We start from the raw sequence: 18,761 nt of genomic DNA, 5'->3' as shown, positions 1-18,761 counted from the left end.
CAGACCAAGATTCCAAAATCCTTACTCAAAAATGAACTAGTTGACTAATCAGTTAATTGTTTTAACCATTACATTAAATCAAACTGCCTTTTGAACTGCACAATCTGTATACGGTTATGGTACTTTTCCCTGCTGACAAGAAAAAAAAATGAAAGGCCCTTTATTTCATTATGTAAGAATGAAAGTGCCTGTACCAATGATGTAAGAAAAAGTAGTGGTGAAGCATTACCTTTGAATTTAATGTAACATGTGTCTTAAATGCTTCACAAGTTAACGCAATGGCCTCGGGAGGAAGATGAGAAGGTGCAGAAACAGAGGCGAAGGAAGACGGGGGGGAAACGGAGGAACAGGAAGTAAAGGGGGAAAATAATCCGCCCTAGCCTAGCAGGAATTCCCCTGTGCAGTTACCTGATTTCTGACCAGCCATTGTGTATGTGTATATATATGTGTGTGTGTGTGTGTGTGTGTGTGTGTGTGTGTGTGTGTGTGTGTGTGTGTGTGTGTGTGTGTGTGTGTGTGTGTGTGTGTGTGTGTGTCTGTGTGTCTGTGTGTGTGTGTGTGTGTGTGTGTGTTTCCTGCAGGCCTTTTCTAAGTGGCCAGTGTGGGGATTTTAGCCCTGCTTGACTGCAGGGTCTAACATGAGGTGCGTATATAGCTGAGCCTCCAAAATACATAACAAATGCATGAGTGGACACACGCACACACACACACACACACACACACACACACACACACACACACAAACAAACATATCTGAGCCTACTGATCTCTGACCCTGGAATGTGGTTGGAGAGTGTGCGTGCATTTGCAAGTGAGAGAAAAGGGGGATCCTCTAACTAATGCAAATAAGGTAGTATTAACAAAAGCCAGGGGCTGGATAGTATCTGGCCACACACACACGCACACACACGCACACACACACACGCTGGTATTGTTTGACACAATGACTAAATAGACAGATAAAATGCCACACATCACGCTAAATGCTCAATTTGGATTCTACTAATTACTTTATAAATGAGCACAATGTAAATATGAATCCATTGCCTTGTTTTATGCTTCTCTATAAAAAAAACAAAAAGAATTAACTACAATTGAGAAAGGAAACTCAAAGCATCTAAGTATTTTGGGTACAGCATGATTAACATCTCTACTAAGCTGTGTGCATAAACAAAGGGTTAAAAATAAATGCCACATGTCTTCAGAACACGGGCTCAGGGGAAATGGAAAAATGATTTGTAAAGGAGGTGACGAAAACACACTTGGTTCAGATTTTAGAGTGGTGGAGCTGACTTTAGGGCCGAGAGACACTTTGAAAATGCATCCATTCATTCTCCCTTTCTCCATCTAAAACACTAAGTTAACAAAACCACACTATTTATTATAACTGTATTTTTTTTTATAATAATACAGCCTTACTTTCACTGAGCTGATATGAAAGATCTGTATCAGCTATAGGCCGTCCTGTCAAATTTTCCTCTTTGAAACATTATATCTGCCCTCTGTATCAGTTGGGTGTTGTAAACGGATTTCACCCAAAGCTTGTCGCACCATGGCATCAGTAGAAAACAGGCAGGTCATATACTTGCAGAGGAGAATATTTCTAGTTACAAAGTTGTGGCAGCCACTTGTAATACTCTCGTTTTTTGCTCAGAGCGTTTGTGTGATTTACAGTTGCTTTATATTGTTGATACAGGCAATTTCTTCTATATAAAGCATCCCCTTCCTAAATTAAATTGTTTTTAAAAAATGCACTAAGTATGCACTGTGCTCTCTTCACACACCATCTTCAATATTTGGATCGTGTGGAAATTCTTCCCAGTGATCGCTACTCAAGAAGGGAGCGAGGACGGATGCATTTTCATAGTGCTGTCCACAGAGCACATTGTTGGAGGGTTGGGTGGAGAAAAATCAATGACACTGAACAAAAAACTCTCTTTACAGCTCAACTCTATGGGGACAGTAGTGTGTTCCCTATGGTACATTATTATATCGGGCCAGGTTAGTTTGAGTATCTCTACTCAATACCAGCCTGCAAAAGTTGGAGATGTAGTTATAACCATCGGACATGTTCATAATTTCTTTAACATGCTGCTTTGAGAATGACACAACTGCAGGAAAACGGGGGAAATGCAGCTTGAGTCTTGTCCTCTGTTCAGACAAGAGATCAGTACACATGACAAAAAACAAGAAGTGGAACAGATGACTTGACACCTCCTGTAAATTCCGATTTTTCGCAGCCTGTGATCACATGTTCTGCTAACAGCTGTGACTGATTAAGTCACACTAATGTAGTTCTCATCAGAGGATGCAATCACTGGTGGGTGCAGGTGGGCTGCAGTTATACTAGCAGCTAAAAATCAATCCATACACAACTGCTGCTGGGTCTATAAAATACAATTTCTGCACTCACTTGGACATCGAATTAATAAAAAGGACTGCGATTTTAAAGGCCTTGTGACACACTGATGCTTTTTTACACTCACAAATGTCAAGATTAGGGATGGGAATTGATAAGATTTTATCAATCAAATCGATTATGGCTTTTCTAGGTGGAAAAAAACCCTGCATGGCTTTTTAACATCAACACAACAGTTATATTCTCTGAGACTGAACACGGTGCAGACAAAATGAGAGAATATTTGTACAGCTTTCTTTTTCTTTTTTTTCAAAGAAAAATTCTGCTGTCGACCCTTCCTTCCTCTCGACTACGACTCCTTCTTGGTGAAGGTTTCCAGCAGTGTAGGCACATGAGTTTGGCGTCATTGTTTTGCACTGAGTTGTCATAAAAACACACCGGCGTTGATAAAAGGAACTGATAAACTCAGGAGGCATACGATTCTGGTTCTGATCCCAATTTGTTACTGGTTCTTACCTGGAGCCGTATCTCGATTCCCATCACTAGTCAAGATATTATGCCTACATCAATAACAAATAGCTATAGGTTTTTCTCTACGAGTATATCAATCAATCAATGAAATAAAACGTTTAATAAAGGTAGTAAATGGATGGCTTTCAAGGCCATCCATTGAAAAACATTTCAATCACACTTTTCTCCAAAAAAAACTGACTTGAAGTGATGTTCACGACCAAAAGTAGACATTTGTTGGGGTTTTGGTTAAAAACAAAATATATTAAGATATGATAGCATCAAAAGCCCTTAAAATATACCTGCTTTGTCTTAAATCATATTTGAAGTCTCCTTAAATACTCATGGAGCCATTTTAAGAACCACTTAAAAGGTATTATTGACCAGTGATTTTACTTCTTATTTGCCTGTCCCTCCACAGTGTGAGCACGTAACAGTGAGGTCATATGTTTCTGGTGGTCACAGTTGTGGTTTGGAGGCATAGAGAGGGTGACATCTGAGGGCTGTCTTACCTTCTTGTCCGTGTCTGGGGGTCTATCCATACACTGAGGGGAAGAGTCACTTAAGCTTTGAGACCTACTACCTCGGCCCCTGCGCCTTCGCTAAAAAAGGTAAAGAGGAACTCCAAGTTAATGGATGGAAGTTCAAAGAAAATAGTCTTAAAATCAGACCAAAAAAAAGAAGAACCCTATTGTATGAAAAAAAATAAACAGAACTTAACCTGAAAAAGGCTGACTGAACTCAAAATTCAAAAACAGTAAAAAAAAAAAAACAACCATTGTAACAAGCATTGGTTACGAAAGTGATGATGGGAGTAGGCTTGTTGGTCACTCCTGAGTAAAAATGTGGCACTATTGGAACAAAAACACATTATAACTCCAGTGTATAAGAGTCTGATACTTTTTCATTCAAGTGTAGAACAATGTCCGTACTACGCATTAGAAAAAACAAACAGAATTGAGGGCAACAGTAAAGCTGCATGCAACCATAAATTGTGTTTTTTTTTAAACTAGGATCTAAAGAGGCATTATGGGACACAATTGAGGCGTCTTGGTTATCGACCTCAGTCCAAGTAAGTTTGCTCTTGCTCATAGTATCTGTTGCCATGGTGATACACAACTACATCATCAAATTACAGCCAAATTACCTCCAGGCGTAGATCAAGGCTTCAAGTTTACCCAGTCTCTAGTCAAAAGTACAGATCTATGACCAGAAAGTGTGTTTCATTTGGTATTTCATGTCAAACTGACTCTCCTGGGCAACCTAGTGCACCATGGGATACATCCTCCTCTGGCCTCACCTACATTTGGCAATCTCTTCCCTTTAAAAGTCTAACTCTGGATTTCCATACAGACTTACAGTACAACAAATACAAAAGTTCATCAATTACTGTTCCTACTGAATAACACTAGACTTCATTCAACCTTACAGGACAAGCATAAAATTAAAAAAAGACTTGAATGAAAGCGAAAAGAAAACTAATTTGACCCAATCTGTATCACTCAATTTTGCCCAAACTAATGGATTTATTATCTCTGTACCTTTTTCAGGGTTAGATGTTCATGCCCTGTTATGCTTTCATTTCAATGGATGGATTTTAACTGCACTGTAGACATGTATTACTGCTAAAGTTGCTTTGGAAGAACAGCTTATGACAGAAAGTTACGTGACAAGGTTTACCAATCACTGTCACAGAAGATGTTTGAAACCGAATACAGCTGTGTGTCGGCAACAGACAGTGTAGATGATTGGAGAAGTAAAGCAGACCCATCGAGTGCATTTAAACTCCTTAGAAATGAGGGGAAATTATTCACACACAGTCCTGAAATCAGCAACAAACAAGGATAATCTAAGTTTCCAATTAGATTTGGCAAATGACATGAGTCCAGTCAAATACCATATGTTGCTAACATGGCGTAAACATCCATCAAGTGGCATTTTTATGAATTCCACTCTGCTAACAACATTGCTTTCATCATCATTGATTCCCTCTCGTACATTCCTGTCATCCATACAATCCTGGCTTAATGACATTATGCCCCAGCAACCAATGCCATTCATACAGGATCAATATAACAGCATGAGTCTTTCCATCAGCGTTTTTTTTGCAAAATGTCATTGGTGTGTGTTTGTATGAGACATTATATAGCCTGTGCCATCTTTCCATCTTACCACTGTTCTAGAAATCATAATAGTTAGGTCACGCTCATATTTTTCATATTTGCACCCCCCCCAGCTGACGTAGAGTGGTTACATAGATTGTTAACTATTGGAGAAGCGGAACAAAATCTGGACCACAACAGGACGTCTCTACAGTGAATGTGTGTACTGAAAACACATTCTCTCTCTGGGCTGGCTAGACCCCATCATGTTGGCATCACGCTGGTTGCATAGTCATATTAAACCGGCAATCTGCCATTTAGAAGTGACTGCCAATTGTTTGTCCAAAAAATGTGAAGTGCTGACAAAGGAGACTTCTTTTGTGCCTTCTTTAGGTTTACCTTTATGCTCATAGTCATCACTCTACTTCTTCTATATAAGGAGTAGTAAAAGCTCATCTAGCAGCACTGAACTAACACTGAAACTTTTTATGGAAACCATGTGTCCAATTTACGTAAAGCAGCAAAGTACTACTGTTGACCAAATCAAAACAGCTAACTAAAAAGGACAAGTCTGTTGGATACCTAAGAAGTATTTTTTACCAAAGTTTTTCAAATTTGAAATATATAAATTACAATTAAGCCAATGAAATGAATGAAAACCAGGGTCTAAAGGACCCCATCCAGCACCTGTAAACCCAACCTGCTGTGCCCACTCTGGCTCAGCAATCAAAATTAGTACCAATTCACAGGGGAGTGGAGGGGACCACAGGCCACTGTTGCAGAGATTAGAGGCATCAGGGAATACGAGTAGAGGGGAAAGGGTAGGGGGGGGGGGGTAAAGGACAGGTGGAAGAGAGGCAAGCAGTGGGGCGATGGATTCATTGGGACCGTGAAAGAGGAAGCAGATTCGGGGATGGAGGGAAAGGGGGAAGAAGCCAACAGAGACCGGAAGCTGAATAAAGGGAGAAGCCCGATCAGGAAAGAGAAACCGGCAACGGAGGAAAGGTTGGACAAAAGATAGGTAGGTGCATGAACAGGAGAGGGATGAGAAACAAGAAGAAAAAAATAAGACGAGGTGATGGTCTGTTATCTCTCAGTGGCAGTTAAGGATTAACACGATGAAAGGTATTTCTCACTGTTACAGGTAAACCAATATGTGCCTTATGTCTACATAGTCATCAAAATCCTTCAACAAATTTTAAGTTTTAAGATACGTAGCCTTCAAAGCAGTGCACACACGTATGCATGTAGTCATGTGCAACAAACACTGTGGCCCTCAATACACACGCCACTCAGAGTAGTTTCATACTTATACTACATAAAAACTAAAATGCTCAAGTGTATGCATTAGTCTACATTACATACATGCAGTATGTACATAAAGAAGCTTATACATACAGTGTACAAGCTAGTGAGCGCGACTTGTCATGTACCGTGAACAAATGTACTTTGCACTTGCACAATCATATTTACGAAAGCAAAAGCTTGCTCCTTGGGTTATTAGTGCAGTCAATTATTAAATCATCCTAAACTTAATTCTAAATCAAAATACATGAAAATCTAATTTTTCCTTGTGCAGTCTGTGTGATATGACAATATATTCTCAAAACGATAAAAAATGTCTATAAAATGTATTTTTCAACGCTTTACTTGATCCTTGCATGTCGGTCTTAATGGAATTGTTTCATTTGTCAAGTATTTAACTCACACAGAAATATACAGTACAATAGGATTTACCATGATGTTATTACAAATAGCCTTTTTATTTATTGAATTACAAGAAAACTACATTGTGATATCTATCGTTATGAGATATGGAATGACCTATGGAATGACTTAGATCGATGAGATGGTTGAGAAGTATGCCATACTGTTTAATTTGAGTATCAAAAAGACATGTCATCTGTAGAATATGACAAAAATATGAGAGTACACTTACCAATTTGCTGTGGTGGTACTTGCAATATCCACAGTACTTAACATTGTCTGCGTCCGATCCTTGTTCCTCACATAACAAGCCTGCAAACTGGGCACTGTGGTAGAGAATGGTGTAAAGGAAATTTAAGAGATGTAATACATTGAAAAGATAAAACATTTCAACATTTATCCATAACATTTTAACACATTATTCCCATATTCTTAATATATATGAAGAAGCAATCTCCTGACTAGTGAGATTAATGTGATGTGAACGGGTCTCACCATGTCACATGGAAAGCCTGCCTGCAGCCATGTTTGTTGCAGGTCATACAGGCTCCAGAGGCTGCTTTACTCTCTCTGCCTTGGTCTTCACAGATATAACATGTCTACACACACAAAAAAACACAGTTAAGAGAACCACTTTAATTCAAGTCCATCATAATTACATTGTAAATGCACTGGCTTGTCTAAATGGATAAATAGATGTTGTTACCTTGTTGTAGCGGTCATGGGGCACGGACTGGAGTACTATTGGCTCCATAGTTGAAACATTGGCGAATTCCACTTCAGGTATGTAAAGGGCACAAACTACATGGGCCCAGCCTGCAAAGACACGCAGAAAACAACCATTAACCTCTGTACTTAGATGACAGTCAAATGTTTGTGTCAACATGTCAGAATTTACCTGAAAATAAATAAACCATCTGTAAAAACTTTTAGTTTGTTGAACCCAAAATGGACCAGACCAAAGGGCAATGACAAATTATACCTCTTTGGCCCCAAGCAAGAGAAGCAAACACTTATATAAATGTGGTCTGGACCCGTCATTAATATGCAAAACTTCTGTTTGGGTTACATTCGCATATGAAACAGAAATGATTTAACATAAATTAAATGTTTAACTTTGAAATGCTGAATCGTAAATGTTTGAATTTGCAAGCCGTTTATTGAGGCCTAACACACACAGCTGCCTGTCAGTGAAGACAAACTGGGGGCGGTAGAATGACAGTGAGGCATGGTGGAGTGGCAGCAAAATTGACGACGCGCTGAGGAGGAGCAGAAGGCGGTCAACGGGAGGTCAAATGGAGGTGGGAGTCTCCTGGAGGTGTCTGTTTTTCCCCATAGCGGAAACAAAAACAGGCTTAAACTTACAGTTGAACCCCTGACCTGTCTTTGACCTGGTAAGCGGGACAGGGGAGGAGGGCAGAGGGCGGGACGGAGGGGAGGCAGCGGGTGTGAAATGGGGGCATGTTGTTGTTTTGAAGTCCCTCCAAGAATCTGGAAGAGGCCTATAAAACAGGACTATAAAAGTGGCACAGCCTTCCTCCTCAAACTAAGCATTCACCCTTTACCCCCTCCCCAAAAAAAACAACAAAGCATCCCTTTACAAACATGCCTTATTCCAAGAAGTGATCGAAGTCCAATGTGTTAAACAATAAGCTTATATTTGTTGATAACAAAGTATTAACTTTAACTAGTATACTCTTTAGTTCGCGTTGTTCTTACTGTAGCAGGTAATGAACTGCATGTACAGTGAAACCACATCAATACAATCAAAAATATGCTCAAGAGTGTCAGTATCCAGCTCTAACCTGCTATGCTGCAACAGCTAATATTTCTTAGAACTGACTTTCAAGTGTGCTTGTTTCCATCAAAACTCCTTCAATATATCTGATTTGACAGATAGTATTTAAAACCTTTTAGTGTGCAAATTCTTTCCAACTATATATGTTATCATCTTTCAACTCCTGCTATAAAGAGAGCACCAATATTTACTGGAGTCGTAGCTCTGAATAACACAAAAGAGACGCTGGGACAAGAGGCTATAAAGGCAACTTCTGTCTTTATTCTCCGCCTGCTATATGTTCAGATGCCAGATCAAATACCCATTTCAGGTTTTTTTTCTCTGCTTTATTCCTGTCCCACTTGAAATAACAGCAACTATCACACAGATCAACAAGTGAAGAGGAACTGACAAGGGCAGAGAAATGGACGGTAGTGGAAAGAGATGGCGAGAGAAAAATGGGAGGAAATAAGAGAGGGAGAGAGGGGTCATGGGAAGGGTAAAATAAAGGAGAAAGTAGTAAAACGGTGTGTGTTAGTGTTGTCCTGATGCCTCCCTGCAGGCCTGGACACAATCCCACAGCTGTGCAGCACTCTCTGACTGACTCAAACACACACACACACACACACAATATTTACAGTCTCCACCAAGCTGACCTCCCAATGAACCCAGAGGAGACTCCTCACAGGCCATGCACTATACCCATCCTGGTCCGCCCCCTCATAAACACACACACGCACACACACACACACACACACAGAACGTGGACTGGCAAGGACGGTAGAGAGGCAGCACACACAACAAACACCAACATAACTCTCCCAGCACGCTCACACCTCTTAAACTTGCCGGTGACACGCAATTAATGACAAAATACACGAGAGGCTGTGTGTGTGTGTGTGTGTGTGTGTGTGTGTGTGTGTGTGTGTGTGTGTGTGTGTGTGTGTGTTTTAAGTAGCTGAGAGGGACTCTACCTCCGTTGTCTGTCCTTTTGAGGGCTCCGTCTTTGTGGGGACACAGCTCACATCTCTGTGGGTAAAGAAGAAACAACGTGTCAGGAAGAACTGCTCATCCTTATCTACTGCAGAAGTATGTCAAATATGCCAGCATATGAGATAAAATGGCAAGCGCTCCGACTTTGGCACCAGGCCAGGAACTCTATGGGAAAACACCCTCACTCTTTGGCTGCCACCTAAGATAGTCTCTTTCTCCATGTGTGTGTGTGTGTATGTGTGTGTGTGTGTGTGTGTGTGTGTATCAGTTAATGCAAGTTCCCGGGCAATTATTTCTGCTGCGCTCTTCCTAAACTCACACATAAACTGGTGTTGCCCATCTTAAGGCTGACACTACATGTTACAAAGAGCCCAGTGTGCGCAGAAAGCCTTTCGTGTCCCTTCTTCCTTCCATTTTTCTCCCACCAATCATATTCTGTTGCATGTCTAAGTTCACACATATGTAAAAGTGCTTATACTACATATTGCTATTTCAAAATGAACAGGTTTTCAAATATCTTTCTTTAACTTATGAGTATTGTTTTTACAATATTTTCAAATGTAATTGTGTTTCAAAAGTTCCGTACACTTCAACAATGTCCTTATTTACTCTTGAATCTTGTTATCCCTCCAAAACACTGCTGCCACTTTTTTTGTTGTAATGTAAAGCGTCAATGGATCCCTTGAAAGGTGCTATAACAATCCAAGCTATTATAATTTTTAATCCACAATCTCTCTACACCTGCCGACTAAAGGCAAGATTTCATTCATATTCTTAATCTCACAAAACCATTCAAATGCTACAGGTTTAATACCCTTCCCAAATATTCCTTTATTAGGCAAACAAGGCATAATCTGGTAGTTCACTACTTTACTAGATGCATTTTTAATTTCCATGAAGGCACTCTGTCAACCAAAAAATCCCTATCCGTTTAAGTTATCCACTAACTTTGCACACAAGGTAATTCTTTGGGACTCAATACACATTCAATTACTAACTTGTTGCACAATGTTATGCACAAAGTTTGGCTGTTTAATTCTTCATGCATCAGTTGCAACGTAAAGATTTTGTCCACTTTGACAATGCTTTGCAACATTCAAAACATTTACTGAAGTGACCTGGTTATTGTTGCATTTCTATCCTAAACTAATTTCTTAGATGCCATGTAAACAAGAAACTTGGTTTCCTTCATCAAGTTAAGAGATTAGAGGAGAACCTAGTTAACCTGCTAAATTTCTGCAAGAGAAACTTTGCCTTGTGCGCGCACATGAATAGACCAAGTCTGCAGATCATTCCTAGCACCTGTATCAACAACTACACGAGTAAATCTTGTCCTGACAAAATCTCGACAAGTCCTTAGAAGCTTGCGGAGGTCATATTAAGTTGAAACTCAGCAAGCTCCGCCAGGTTGTGGCATTTGCACAAAGTTTCACAAAAAAAAATGCAAAATATGTCAAATCTATAGCCTGATTCACTTCGTTACTACGTAACACGATTCAGAGGTCTGTGAGAGCCTGTCGGTCAAGCAATTGTTGAAATGCAGTGCTTCCACAGCCAGAGTCCTGCCTGGGCAGTAACATTTTCATGTGACAGTGAAAGAGTTCTGAGAAACTGGACACATTCAAACAGCTTTTAAGATAATCTGTTATAGAGCTTTTCAATCCGTAGCAAATTTAGTTAAACACGATGGTACCTGGTGCAGAACACAGATCATAGACTGACAGACGGGCTACGGTCAGCAGCACATGGCACATGCCACAGAAAGCCCTGCTGGTACAGGCGGTCGCTCCACAAAAAGAAGCTGTAGCACACAGATCTGTACAAACTACTAATATGATTTCTCTACTTACAAAGCTTTTGATAGTGCAGTCTCTGCTAAGCTGTATAGAGATCTATGAAGAAACGAATCACATGGTGGGCTAAACAACACAATCGAGATTTCAAGTCTCACTAATGAGTTCATACTCTACTATAAATGGTGTAGTTTAATGCATTAAAATTCATTCTTAGGTTCCCTGATCTAAAAAAAGCCAAAGAAGGGTTCTAAGAAGTCACGTTTGTATCATGTAACAACTTCAAATAGATCTTAACTGTTACACTATGTTCAACCACATACATCCAGTAAGCCTGGGCAATATTCCAATATGTATCATTTGTCACGTAGCACTGTAATCGCATTGCAAGTAATTCGTTTTTTTGTATCTTGAAAACTGTTCTGTCAAACAGACACAAACCAAAATGACCCCAAAACTCATGTAAACTAGTGGATGCATGGTTTTTTTTCAACCGCAGGAACTTTCCGCAGGAACTAGGGACCGTTTGAGGAATTCATTGCAATTTGACTGCAGGGACCAAGTTCTAGATTTGTCCTAGGGGTTATTTTCCAGGGCTGTTTTACTCCCAGAAAGTGTCTGGAAGTATAGGAACCTCAGGGGTGGAGTTTGCAGAGATGACTGTTGCTGACTGTTCAAACACATGTGGTCTGGCTACTTTAACACTTCATTCATAAAACAACTCTAGTAGGGGACGGGGGGAGAACATTTCTTATTTTTTGATAATATTACAAGTATAGCAAGGCTTCAGCTCCAGTTCACTCACCCGGGAGGCTCGGACATACTCTCTGCGGACAGCCATGGATCTGCACCAGCCATGCAGCCACGATGTTGCGTGCATTGTCGTGGACACATGCAGCAACGTTTCTAGTAATGGAACCACTTGTGCTTCCGCTGGACTGGTTAAAAGACTGCAGCTCTCTGAAGAGAGTATGTCCAAACCTGTTTTCACAGCATTCAACCGCGTGGTTGTGTCAACTGTGAGTCTGCCCGGCACACACCCCGTGTGTAGTACGGCCGACCGCCAGTTCTCATCAATATAGTGGTATGCGTCATGTAGCACTTGCAGCAGCAAAGGCAGTGTGTGTATGGCAGTGTGTGTATGTCAGGCAGGCACACTGCAGACACGGACTTACAGCTAATACGTGTATCAGCTACTCATAAAAAGGGACGTTTGATTGCATGTGTCACTCCAATGACTTGTATTCACTTTTCATTTTTAAATATATATATTTTTAACTGTTTAACTTAGGGATTGACTGATTATTGGATCCGATATTCTGCATTTTTTTCCCGAAAAGCGCAGTTGTTATTTTTTATTATCTGTTGTTCCACAAAATGAATTGATCTAAAAATGCGCTGCTTTGGCTCTGAGCCAGGTCCTCTCTCTGTCTGAGGCTGCAGTCGCCACAGTGTGGCTCAATGTCCAACCCACAATACTCTCTGATGGGTTACACATCACAAGCCTGTCAAGCCTCCCGTTTATTAAACAGACAGACAAGCACTGCAGCAGAGATAAGGTAAGGCGGTGAAAGTGTTCTAAGGCTTAAAACATTAAAATCCTCTACACTGAGGTTGCAAAAACACCACAATCCTATGATCCATTTCTATGATGACAAGCCTGCCCACTTTCCAAGTTACAACATTATAAAGTTAATGTAGCAAAGGTTAACCTGAGAAAAGTTGGTGCCAGTGAGTGCACCTGGAACATATTTTAGCTACGATATTGCAAACATAACATGTATGAGTTCTTTTTACATGTTACAGGTAGCAGATGGTCATAATAGTGTTACCTAATGTTGAGTCTCTTGAAGCTGAATATGATAGGAAACATCAACATGTGCATCTGTTGATCATCAGTTAGCTGACTAGCGAAAACAAATCGAGAGTGAGCTGCTCTCCGTCTGCTGTTAACTAATAACGTACCGTGAAGTGTCCTGGAGCTGTCTGTGACTGTATCTTATAGAGGGACAGAGGGATGCAGAGTGTTGTTGTTTGACACTTTCGACTTAAGAGAACTGCATCCAACACCTGTGTTAATCCCAGTGGCTGAGTGTTACTATGTACATTTACTCAAGTTATGTTACTGTACAAGCACAATTATAAGGTACTAGTGTTTGCATTTTCTGCTGCGTTATACTTCTACAACATTAATGACCACATTAATGTATTAATCATTATAATCACATAATAAAATATATTCTTCCGAAATGGGCCATTCTGCACTTTTACTTTTGGCACTTTTATAATACTTTAACTCTTTGGTATTGTAACTTTTACTTAAGTAAAAGATCTGGGTACTTCTACCATGGACGGCACAGTGTCTGTACACTTGTCAAAGTTGAATAGTCACTTCTATTGATATTGTAAATATTCAGCTTTAGAAGGCACTGGTAATGAAGTAGACTACTTTTGAATATCAGGTTCCTCACAAGTACATGTTGTTAATACATAACATTTAATATATAAGACTTAAATTATTTGAAACCCACTAAAGGTTTTCCAATGCTTTTGAGCTGTTATAAATGAAGCACACAGTACTTTAAACTCTCCCTGTCTCTTTTTCGAAACTCTCATGGCAATATATAATTGTATTTATTTACTGCAGACATGTGTGCCCAGCCGGGGTGAACGTGAAGAGAGAGAGTGCGGTGGTGCTGTGAATGAGAAAATGGGAGAAATAAAAAGTTATTTTCTGATTGTTTCACGGTGGTTACGTTCTAAAGCAAAAATAAATAACCAACAACAGATGATTTACTGTGGACACAGATGCTCTTACTCCTCTGCATTTCATTCATTACTCTACATCCAATGTGCAACAGTAACTGTTGTTGCAGTGAGTCATAATCTACATTGTTTTTTCCAAAGTGTTTCTTAGATTTACCATGCAGGCGTACACACAGCAGTCTGAGTGTGTTTACTGCTGCAACCACCAGCGGACTCCATCCCTTCATGGTTTTTTTTTCTTCATATGGCAGCAGACTAATTTGACTAATCTTCACGGATCTTTAGACTGTGGTCGAATCACAGACAACAATGGATTGAAGTACCCAAATAGTTCCTTTTTTTCCCCTCAGGGACTTGAAATCCTCCGTGACCCTCGGTTGAAAAACCCTAGATTTTCTTCTACCTAACGGCCCAATGTAATGATCTATAACTGGACACTGTGAGGTGATTTTCCATAGCTAAGGCAAAGCAACGGTAGAAAAATAGGCCCTGGTTATCAATTTGACATAATTCAGCCCTGTCATCTAGGCTGCAACCAAATATTTTAAATAATGACCCCTCTCCCCTGCTTTGTTTTCCCTCACATATCTAAAATATACGAAACAGTGGGCGACTCACATTCAGAACCTACTTGGACATATTCTTAACAGCACAAGATACATCATTGACTATCCATGGTGATGAAATATTACGGTGGCTTCAACATGCATTGTGTTTTAACTGCTTTGTTGTGAGGCCTCTGAACGGACACGCTGAAACAAGATCCAAACTGGTGCTATTTTGCTCAGCGCATTTCTAATGATAGCACTGTTCAAGAGCATGCGGTTGACAATCTTTGCCAGAGTCTCTGTTATTCCAGTTGTTTACTCATAAATGATGAATGTGTGACTCACCACACGGGCTGCTCTCTCCTGAGATTCACACTTTCTGCAGAACCAAGGACCAGTGGGGACCTGAACAATGCCATAGCAGGCTGAAGAGAGAAGGAGAAGAGAGTTAAAGTAAGCCCTCACAACCACAACAAAAGACTACACTTTATACCACAGAATAAATTTACAGTGCTAATGAAACCACACCAAACCTGACGACACTTGATAACATCTTTACAATATTTCACAATCTCCACTTACAACTTTTTTTTTTTTTTTACAAGTGCCAAAAGGCACAGCTGTGACTTCACTGATTTGAATTCAAAGCTGTACCGTGTTTTGATCTGACAGACTGCTGAACACACTGATGTTGTTTTTATAGCACTCTACTGACGGCTGACATAGTTTACCTGCACTACAAAAAACATTTTAAGACACAAGGACAATGGTAGAGTCACTCGTAATGTGTTAATGTCAACACATATAGGGATCAAAATGATAATTGTCTGCCTTGCGTCAATGTTGTCAGGCTTGTAATACCATACATAAAAGAGGCTGCATTCAAATACTCCACAATCTTTACTAGACCTCCTCCACACATTTCTATAAAGAGGGGAAAAGAAAGGGTGACAACTGCATTTTAGAGATGACATGATACCAAAAATACTCCCAACGCTGACAGATAGAAGTTACATTTTTATTTTACTCAATGCTGTGCGGAAGCTACATCGACAGGGCCACAAGCTCGGAGATGATGTACATGTACAATTGTTATAGATGTCTCGCTGCTTCTCTTTTACTTTATACACTCTAAAAGTTCAGTCAATTCTTCCTATTTTGACACAGCGTGAGCCAACAATATGATTTACAACATAGAGTGCAACTTCAAAAACACACCGAGTTCTTTCACCTTGAATTATAGGCTAACCTGATTTCACTGATGCTTGCACCACTCACACTTGAAGTTGCAGTACAGGCAGTGCTACCACAGACAGCAGCACTACCCTAAATAGCCTACCTCTACACATTCTCAGATTATCTCTGATCTGACCAGAGCCCATAATCCAATCGAATAAACAGCTATAATCCAGATTTCTGAGAACAAAAACACCCAGACCTTGCCTAGTTGAAATGAAGAAACTGGTGATCAGACTTGCAGACAAAACAGATATGGAACGGATATTCTGCAAATGCGGTTACACAAATCATTTTAATAATTGTGACTGATCCACAATCACTTAAATAACAGCAATTTCTATTTATTGCCACGCTAACTAGAGGCACAAAGACTATGTGAATGCTTTGATGTTATTTTAAGCTTTTCAGTGCGATTCACAGAAGCGCTCAAACACACAGGATTTAACTCATCATGCATGTTTCACAAACGTTATGGCACAAAAATAATTACACCTGTCATTAAATGAAATTATTTCTTCTAAAAGATTTTTTAATATGTCGCTGATGCTTTTGTCCAACACTGGAAAAATAAAATAAAACTGACAGTGAGAAAACAGTGACAGTTCAGGAAATGTAAAATAGTCCACTAGTCAGTTGTTATAATCATTTCACATTTAAAGTTCAGGATGCTCAAGTGATGTATGCAAGTATGTGTCTTGCATATCTAATAAAAACATAAGACCTCATGTTACTGCTTGGGTTCAGTTTCTGTAAATGTACAAGACCTATGTAACAGTCCATGCTAACGGATTGTTACAAAAGATAAACTTGTGTTACAAGAGCACAAGCATCTACATGGGCTTGAGAGTTGCTGACATTACAAATAGTTTTGAGTCTCCCCTCTGCGTTTGCCAAATGGACACATGGCCAGCTGTAAAATGTGTAAACATCATGTGAGTCATCAAGGGTGAGCAGTGTCTTTGACAGCACTGCATCGCTGCCACAACAACACTAGAAGCTAACATGATGTGGCCATTACAAATCACTGTTTTTCGTCCTAAACTTAAAAAAAAATAGGGATTTGCAGTTTAAAAAGCAGCACCAACACAAGAATTAGAATCAGCTTTAATGTCTAAGTAAGTGTAACACATACAAGCAATTTGATTCTGGTTTTTTGTCACTCTCCATTTACAAACAGACATACAGCTAAAAACAAGGACAACAACGGTAAACATCATGTACAGATATAGATATGTGTTCTTGTAAAAAAAGACAGGATACTTAAATTGTAAACACGATCATAGTACAATAGTGCAGAGGGTAAAGGGTGTTGTAATAAATATTGGGGTTATTAATGTAAAACAGGCTTTATTGGGATTGTTCCTGACATATGTATGTGCATCATAGTGACAGCTCCTTATCTATAAGTGTCCCTCTATAACTAACGCAGTTTGGTCATGTTTTACACGTGTTTTAAATCATCGATGCGAGCTTTCTGCGGAAGTTTACATTACTTTTGACAAGAGCAGTGCACCCCTCCTTCTCTAAATCCCACATGACAGCTTCTGCGAGCCTCGCAGCCAGAGCAGTTTTCATTAAACCGCTGCCAACTGTCGTCTACAGTGAATTACACAGGCATGTGTTTGCTGCCAGGCCGACGCGGTGGACACTAGCCTTGCTGCATGAGCCTGACCTCAGCCCGGCCTTGGTGAGGTACAGGCGGAGGAGGCTCCCATAACCTTGCTGCAACAACACTACGCTAACTTAGCTTGTGAGCTAGCTGCTAACTTGCTACCCGAGCTCACAGCGGCGGCTTACCTTGATGCACGGCGACGTTGCAGCCGTGTCCGTCGCAGTACACAAGTGGGTTTTCCGCCCAGCCTCTCTCGTCAGAGCAAACACAGCAACCGCCGATCATCTCCTTCATATTATTCGTCGACCACTCGTCGTCCGCCGCCAGACAACGCTCGCCGGAGACCATCTACGAAGAAAGCGGACATGCGGAGGAATACCATGTGAAAGATAAACCGAAACCGTCGCTGAACACGCCCCTATCTCCTCTTCTACGCGACTTTAGGTCCCACTCGGTCGTATTGTCATGTTTTAGATGTATTTACGTCCCTTTTCGACACCGTATTTTCTCACCAAAACATCCACTTCACGGCGCGACGGTGAGGAGAAGGGGGGGGGGGGGACTTCGCGGAGAACAGGAAATGCGTAATGACGCAATGGCGCTTGTGCTTACGTGCCCTCTAACAGGAAGTAAAAGACGGATTTGTGATTTGACTCCACATGGCCCGAGATGTTGGAAACTTTGTAGCAAAATAGACTTCTCTTTACTCTACTCACTGTCAATACTGTGGCACCGTGGAGGTAGGCGGAGATGTGGAGCATTACTGACAGAACTATTAAAAGCAGGATGTTTAGAAAACAGATGCGAATGTTGACCGCGTTGAAAAGAAATGTGAATATTTCCTGTTTCATCATCGGAGGATTTACTGTTAGCGTGAGGATCAGGTTTGATTTTTTTTAGATATTAGCTAAATTAAGAGTTGAAATTATGAATTAATTCACAACCAATCAGACAATATAAAAAACGCTTCAGTGACCTCGTCTTTAAGTAAAATCACTGTCAATTTTCAACTTGTCAAATATGAAGTGTTGCTGCTTTTCACTGTTTTATATAATTGTAGTATGTATCCATCATGTTTGGGTTTTGGATTGATGATGAGATGAAACAACACAATTCCTCAAAACAATGAACTGATTAACAGAGCAACTCAGTGGAAAAAAACTAATAATGCAAAATAATCATTGCAGGCCTGGATAAATTGTGTGTTCACACCTGAAAAGCGTTTGTACTTAAGATTGTTCAAGCAGTAACATACTTAAAGATATAGTCTTTTGCAATTAAAGCTGCTGATTTGTCCTTCCTATGGGATTTTACTACATTTATTTGATCCTATCCCGTAAGAAGCCATGGATCTC

At 40.2% G+C, this 18,761-nt stretch overlaps 1 protein-coding gene across 1 annotated transcript in view; it reads right to left on the bottom strand.

Moving 5' to 3' along the window:
- Nucleotides 1-17,932, bottom strand: part of mllt10 (MLLT10 histone lysine methyltransferase DOT1L cofactor) — a 40,668-nt gene extending 22,736 nt beyond the window's left edge. The window contains exons 1-6 of the mRNA XM_083935729.1: nt 17,592-17,932; nt 14,901-14,980; nt 9,430-9,484; nt 7,385-7,494; nt 7,174-7,277; nt 6,911-7,004 (exon numbers count right to left, since the gene is read on the bottom strand). Coding sequence (XP_083791855.1) covers nt 6,911-7,004; nt 7,174-7,277; nt 7,385-7,494; nt 9,430-9,484; nt 14,901-14,980; nt 17,592-17,754 — 606 coding nt within the window. The 5' untranslated portion in view covers nt 17,755-17,932. The remainder of the gene's footprint in view (nt 1-6,910; nt 7,005-7,173; nt 7,278-7,384; nt 7,495-9,429; nt 9,485-14,900; nt 14,981-17,591) is intronic.
- Nucleotides 17,933-18,761: the final 829 nt, after the last annotated feature.

The sequence above is a fragment of the Echiichthys vipera genome (genome assembly GCF_963691815.1).
Source record: "Echiichthys vipera genome assembly, chromosome: 21".
Lineage (NCBI taxonomy): Eukaryota > Metazoa > Chordata > Actinopteri > Perciformes > Trachinidae > Echiichthys > Echiichthys vipera.
Note: the sequence above shows the minus strand (reverse complement) of the source record. Positions and strands in the feature narration are given on the sequence as shown.